General features: G+C 43.2%; 1 protein-coding gene and 1 long non-coding RNA gene across 2 annotated transcripts in view; both read left to right on the forward strand.

Annotated features, from left to right (window-relative positions):
* LOC105907219 (cytochrome P450 2F2-like) overlaps positions 1 to 933 on the forward strand; it is a 9,438-nt gene extending 8,505 nt beyond the window's left edge. Inside the window, exon 9 of the mRNA XM_031557939.2 lies at positions 177 to 933. Within this exon, the coding sequence (XP_031413799.1) occupies positions 177 to 370 (194 nt within the window). The 3' untranslated portion in view covers positions 371 to 933. The remainder of the gene's footprint in view (positions 1 to 176) is intronic.
* Positions 934 to 4,490: 3,557 nt separating this feature from the next.
* On the forward strand, positions 4,491 to 5,909 carry LOC116225228. Its single transcript, XR_004165987.2, has 2 exons — positions 4,491 to 4,653; positions 5,777 to 5,909. It is a non-coding gene; the product is annotated as an uncharacterized LOC116225228 (long non-coding RNA).
* The last annotated feature ends 1,591 nt before the right edge of the window (positions 5,910 to 7,500 follow it).

The raw sequence follows: 7,500 nt of genomic DNA on the forward strand, positions 1-7,500 counted from the left end.
TGTGTGTGTGTGTGTGTGTGTGTGTGTGTGTGTGTTGCTATAACATACTGTGTGTGTGTGTTGTTATAACTTAGACTGTGTGTGTGTTGCTATAACTTAGACTGTGTGTGTGTGTGTTGCTATAACTTAGACTACGTGTGTCTGTTGCTGTAACTTAGACTGTGTGTGTGTGTCAGGCTCCCGTGTGTGTCTAGGTGAGAGTCTAGCCCGAATGGAACTCTTCCTCATCCTGGTGACTCTGCTGCGCCGGTTCCAGTTGGTGTGGCCAGAGGAAGAGGGTGTGCCCGACTATGAGCTGATATTCGGGGCCACTCAGTCCCCAAAACCCTACCGTATGGGCGTCCGGATACGAAACCACACTGGGATCTGAAACACTCATCTGTACAGCTATAATATATGTATCTGTATCTCAATTATATCTCCATAATACATCTATAATATATCTGTCGGTCAAGGATACGTATTTCCGGTGGGGTCTGGGTAAAAACCGGAAGTGAGTACTTTATTCCATTTGATTGGCTAAAACCAGGACCTTTACTTTTTCGAAATTGCCTGACTTTTAAACGATCGTTTAAAAAATATATATTTCTGTAAAGTTATACGGCTCTATACTCAACTGACTTGTTAACTGAACTTTTACGAGGCTATACGTACAACAACACACAACCGGCGTGCTAATCAAACTTTAGTTACAAGCTAGCGTAAATAAACGAATTGCCGTCTTGGCTTGACTGTTTATTTCACATCGGGTTTAACTTCTGTTGCTCATGTCACAAAGTGGCTGCACGAACTGTCCGTAACACTATGCGCAATGCAAAATATACAAAACAATGTAGCACACCAATGCAATAGCTTAGAAATGCTAAGCCCCTGAACACCTCCTCGTATGCATCATGCTACATGTTATTGAAATGAGTTCCCGAAAATGAAAAATGGTGGTTTGTTTTCTTTACAAGAGGCAGACCACTGAAGCATGTTGAAATGTCTTTATTTTAGAACTTGTTGCGAAGAAATGAGCAATCTTCCTTGCAATTTCTGTTCATCTTGGTTACAACCTGGATGTCCACTTCCCAGCAGTCAGCCTGTTTTTCAGAGGAATAGAAAACCTTGGTGATCGAAACTGTTACCAAATTGTTTCCAATTGATGTCTTTGAAACTAATTTATTTAATTCTTACCATAATCTCGACACAAAACTGCTCTGAAATTGAAGTTATGTACTGACAGCTGAGTACTTACACATTACAGCCATCAGTAGAGATATCAATAAATACATTTCACATTGATTTACAGGTTGCTTGCTTGCTTTTAAAGGAGAACATGGAGAGAGAACCACAATGCCCCAGGTGGAGGGTCTTGTATGCTGTGGTCAGTCTTGATGTGTTAAATTCTGTAGACCTGTGGAAATAAACAAGACAAACTGCAAAGCATATACTTGTTTTAAAAACATGCTAACTAACACCATTCAAAGCAAGACCTGTTTAGTTGAAAGGCCACTCACCATGTCAAGGTACAGGTTATGGGTGGGGTGTTAGTAAAACAGGACAAGACAGGAGACAAGGTTAATGAAAAAGCAAAGCATACTTACATACTTTTAATTGACAAATGTGTATGTATGTGACAAAGACATACAAACTTCACAGGGACATATATAGAACATGGTATACATAGAACATACATTTAAAGGGGAAATGGAGAGAAAACAAAACGTACCTGTCCCCTTACAAAAAACAGTAAAGACAACAACAAAAACAATGTCTTTCTTACCCCAGGTGTCCGCTGACCAAACTTGTAAGACTGTAAAACAACCTGCAATGCACGTCTATCCCCAGGTGTCCGCTGACAGACTGCACACCGTCCTTGGGAACCGTAAAGGACTTCCTACAAGCGCAACGTGCACTGCCCGCTGACCAAACCTGTAAAAACTAAAAAGTAATGCACATCTTTCTAACCCCAGGTGTCCGCTGACCAAACCTGTAAGACTGTAAGACTACAAAACTCAAGCAAGGCACAGAGTAGCAAGTTAAACACAACTAAAAGAACAGCAAAGCACGTCTAACCCCATGCGACCGGTGACAGAAGCAAGGCACGTCTAACTCCAAGTGGCTGGCATTGACTTGGGAACACGAGCAGCAGGGCACAACTTCACCTTATCTAACCGAACACATTAATGTAAGACGCAACTAACCCCAGGTGTCTGTGGACCAAACCTGTAAAGCTACAGTAAGACGTATCTAACCCCAGGTGTTCGCTAACCAAACCTGTAAAACTTTAGTTTAATGCCAACCTACACAATTGTGCTGCATGGTACAGCCTGAGATGGGAGAGCTGTGCTTCCGTTAATGCTGCAGTCTCCATCTTGATATCCCTGACTATTGCCTCTGCTGCTGTGCAGACAAAAACACCACAGTTACTGGTGTCTGTCTGATTCCACTGTGGTGGTAACACAACGTCCCAAAGGGACAGATCAGCAAACACATTCCTAAATGTGTCGGCCAAGACTAATCTGTCCTGTGTATTCACCGTGTTGTAGATTCCTAGTTGATTCAAAAATTTGAATATTTTTCAGGGTACCATTAATTACCCACAAAATAAAATGGTTGCCAAGTTCAGGAGCGCCCGGACCGACGAGACGGGGCAGCAGCACCACGTCATCTGGCTTTATGCCATTGATACAGCTTAAAACTCTATCAGTAACAGAACTATGTGCTGTCCAGTCAGGACACCACAACGTGTATGCGTCTGTGGTAAGGGCGTGGAACACTGCTTTCTCATGTGAAGACAAAGAAAAACAATAACAGATACTGGTAGGTTGGCAGACTAGAGAGGAAATATAAACTACTAACAGTGGAACGTTGTTTGTGATCTGCAGCAATCACTGCAACGTGTGGCATGGTGGCTCAGGTGCTTGCTGCCGCCTCACAGCAAGAAGGTCATGGGTTCGATTCCCGAATGGGGCGCTGTTGGCTCTGGGGGCAGGTCCTCCAGGGTTTCTTCCACTAAGAACCCCAACAGAAAAAAAATGCAAAAAGAATAATAATAATAATTAAGACCTTTGTCAGGTTTTTAATGGCACACACAACACACTGGAACACACACGTGCATATATGGAGGCGACACAGGACACACACAGGTAGGCCTGAGGTGAATTTATTTTCTGCTTTTTCCCATCCTGGACTGTCCTTCCTCAAGGACCCCCCATGAGCAGTGCTTTGCAGCGCCCGGGGACCAAGTGAAGTGAACTGTCCATCTTTGGTCAGGGATGGACATGAGTTCTGTTTTTTTTTGCATGTTTTTACTGTTGGGGTTCTTAGTGGAGGAAACCCCTTGTGAACACGGGGAGAACAGGCAAACTCCACACAGAAAGGCCCGGGAGCACTGAGCCCTGAGCACTGTGCACTCTGGGGAGGACCTGCCCCCCAGAGCCAACAGCGCCCCATGCGGGAATCGAACCCATGACCTTCTTGCTGTGAGGCAGCAGTGCAAGCAACTGAGCCACCGTGCTATACTTACTATCCTGTCTGTCCCTGACCAAGACGGACGTTTCACTTCACGCTGAAAAGCTGCCCACTGCTCCTGGGGGGGTCCTGGAGGAAGGACAGTCTGGGATGGGTTAAAGGCAGAGATTACATTCACAGCGACCTCAGGCCTGTGTGTGTGTGTGTGTGTGTGTGTGTGTGTGTGTGTGTGTGTGTGTGTGTGTGTGTGTGTGTGTGTGTGTGTGTGTGTGTGTGTGTGTGTGTGTGTGTGTGTGTGTCCTGTGTCGCCTCCTTAACCATGTGTGTGTTGCAGTGTGTCGCTTGTGCAATAAAAAAACTGACGTGAGTCAGCCTTGTTTGTTTGTTTGTTTGTTAAGAAGTCAGGAATCAGAATTTCCTTTGGGTGGGTTCCAGTGCACATGGGAGTAAAGGGGAATGAACTGGCTGATAAATATGCAAAACAGGCAATACAGAAACAAGAAATAGATATTATTGTACAACACAGTAAAGCAGAAGTTAAAAGTAAGAACAAGGTCAGAGATATTATGGCAATACATGTGAGACCATGAAAGTACTGGAAGGAATTTATACAAAATTCAAAGAAGAGTTGGGGGTAGCAGGAATACTGTAAGGAACAATCAGGAGGAAAATATAATATCAAAAATGAGATTTGGACATAGTAATAGTTAATAAACATGCTGATGGGCTCTGTGTTTGCGGTTGTAGTCAAGGGACCATAGAACATGTAGTGGAGTCCAATTTATCATCAGCAGAGAATGATACTTTGCAGTCTCCTGCAGCAAGAAAAGGTTGTTCTGAAGTTATCAAACATACTACAAAGGAACTCTGGAGATATTTGTTTTAATTCTATTTTTCATTTTCTGAAAGAAACACGTTTATTTTATAGGATTTAGAGTGTTCATATTCACTCCAGTTCAGAAGGTGGCGGTAATGCACACGATAAGTTGCTTGCCAACCGCCATAAAACTCAAAAAAGAAGAAGACAATTTGCGGCCATGTTGAAATGTTCGGCCACATGTCAGCTGAGGAGAAGAAATGGACGTCTTGTCGTGGCTTTTCTTTTACCTTTTATTTTAAAATAGTAACAATAGCAAGGTACTAGGCAGTTTTTTTTTGTACTTAATGAAAAGCAGCATCTACACACCGATATATAAGGTAATTATTGAGCCACAGTGTGTGCTTCTTTTGAATACTATGGACCTGTTAAACGTGATTGGTCCTTACGGGGATGTTAACTTACTGTATAGCGTTACTTCGGAAGCTTTTTGTCATCTGATAGAACAGGCATATAGTTTGGGTATGTGCGTGTATGTTGTTTATGTAAATGTATGTACGTGTTATTTACAACCAGACAAAACGTATCCAGCCTTCGCTTCCCTTAAATTTGTGGTATCAGCTATGCTCAGCTACATTATCTTATTTAACCATGCGATAGACATCGGTTTGTCTGTGTTGAACACTAAGGCAGTTACAGTAGCTGTAGTAGAAGATTCAACCATACATTAGAAGTGCGTAAAAGTACGGATTTCCGCGTGATGCAAATGTTTAACAGTGAGGTTTATGAACCTCCAGTGATGGCGTCGTATCCACGTGGTAGCGTAATGCTAGGCTGTATGTTCTTAGCATGCCTGCGGACCACGTGTAGATTCGTGTTAGTTTCAGATATTAATGCGGCCTAAAGACATACAGCAGCCACTTTAGCGCCACTTCATCATAGTTGGAAGACAACAGACTTGTCTACTGATAATTCTGCACAATAAGGTACTTGAGAATTATATTCTCACTGGATGGAAGTGTAAAATGTGTACTCTGTCTTGAACAATGTGCAAAAGAGGGTTAAACCTGTAGCATCAACATCAGAACATCAGTTCATTCTCATATGACAATATGTCTTAAATTAAACAACAATAAAACACTGCTTCCTTAGTTGACTGTCTTGTGTGTTGGTCATCTGCACTAGGTTTAAACTCTTCAGTCTGTGTGACTGCTGGGGTTACGCACTAGTGCTACAGAATCTCTCCCACTCAAGCCCCGCTCTGCTCTACCCATGGCTTTGCCTTTTGAGTGGAGATACACAAGAACATCTCACTCACTCACTGTCAGTATATGTGTTGGTGTGCCTCACAGATGGGATGTCAGTTAATGATTCATTCATTTGATCATTTTTAATTAAGAATGTAAAGACAGTTGCTGGAGCTGCTCATTTTTCCTTATGAAACCAATATTAATCCTCAATCCCTTTTTACCCTCCCTTCCCTCCTCTGTTCTGCTACTCCAGGGCACACTGAGGGCCTCTCCATGCTGGCACGAAGACCTGGACACATGTGATGTACATAAATGACTCGTATATGTTTTGAAAATAAATTCTTTATGTGGTTTATTTGTTTAACATGCACCTTTGTGAATTTTTTAAAAATGTAATTGCCCCCCATGATTCTGTAATGTAAATATGAATTTTTTTTTAAAATTTTAAAAAAAAATTTTTTTTTTTTTTTAAATGGATTACTATAGTTTTCATTTTGAACTTATTCTCTTCGAAGTTAACTCTGAATATATGAAATAAAGAATCAGAACTAAAGTGTTTTTTTAAGTTGTGGTGTTTTTAATGATTGCCATATACATATATGTGTCGGACTGTCAGTGGGACCACCTGCAAAGATGGGTCCTCTCTGCCGTTGAGGCATTGTCTGATGAACAATACGCCCCTCCACACACCCCTCACCCGGTCTCACACACACACGACCCAGTGCTACATCTATACATGAACTTTTTTTTTCATGTCCTATGAGCTGCTCACCCAACCAGGACATGCGTCCCCTAGCACACACACCCAAAACCAGTTCTGTGTCAATGAGGGCATCACTCAGTGAGCCCACAGCCAATCCAGTTGGCATTGTTCTGTGAAGGGCCTGAGCATGAAGCACTCTGGGTGGCCAAAGTGATGGTGTCAGTGGGCCTGAGTGCCCACAAGGAGCTCGTCTCCAGTCTGGCCCGAAGTCACTGCTCCTCATCTGACTCCCCGTCTACTCTTCACTGGCTTATCAACAAAAGGCTCCATGAGTTGGTGTGAGAGGGTGGCTTTGTCTTTATTGCAGTTTTGCCCTAGTTCAGATGAAAGTGATTATGCACTCATTATGCATTCATGACATATGGTGGGGGTGTGTGTGTGTGTGTGTGACCCCTGGACGTAGCCCCCTACACAACGGAATGCTGCCCACCCCCTGCAGAGGGGTTTAGGATGTGTGAATGAAGTCATGTGACCCGCATATAAGCAGTGTCATCTCTTAAGTCTTCCTTCTCTGTTCCCGTCTCTGTCTCCCACTCGCACTTTGACCCCGCTGTCTGCCCCCCCTTGCTCTCTTTGCCCCCTCTTATTACCCCCTCCTGCACTTAACCCCCAACTGTTTGGCCTCGATCTGTTGGCCTCACTGTGTCCCCACCCCATCTCTCTCTCTCTTTCTCTCCTGCTCTCTCAACTTATCTCTCTCCTCTTCCTCCCTCTCTCCTCTCTCTCTTTCCTCTCTCTCCCTCTCACCATGAGAGAGCTGAGACTAGATGATGCGAACAGCCACAGAGCTGGGTTAGTGTAGTCATCACAGCATAAAAATGATGTTCATTGCTGTTTGTGAAGGGACTCCAGCAAAGCAAATCATTCTTTCAATGATATGTGAGCTGAAATTTCTTTATATGCTCAGGGCATTCTGTACAATTGGTGACGGTCCCTTACCTCAACTGGTTCCTCATTGGTTGAACATTGAGACGAGGCAAAACAGGCTTGTTTGAGCCGGAAGTTTGATTTAAAGCACATGCTGAAAAAAACTCGGGTAGATCTCAGTGAAAGTGGGAAATTTAAAATGCGTTCATACATTTCCATAAGCTAGATCCATCTTTACTCAAGTGATAGATCTCTGTGGTCTTTGTAACGTTTAATTACCTAAACTACTGGTCTGTAGTTAGCCGATGGATGTATGCTGCGGGTCACCATAAGATTTTTTGTAAACC

Source organism: Clupea harengus, chromosome 20 (genome assembly GCF_900700415.2).
Source record: "Clupea harengus chromosome 20, Ch_v2.0.2, whole genome shotgun sequence".
NCBI classification, from domain to species: Eukaryota; Metazoa; Chordata; class Actinopteri; order Clupeiformes; family Clupeidae; genus Clupea; species Clupea harengus.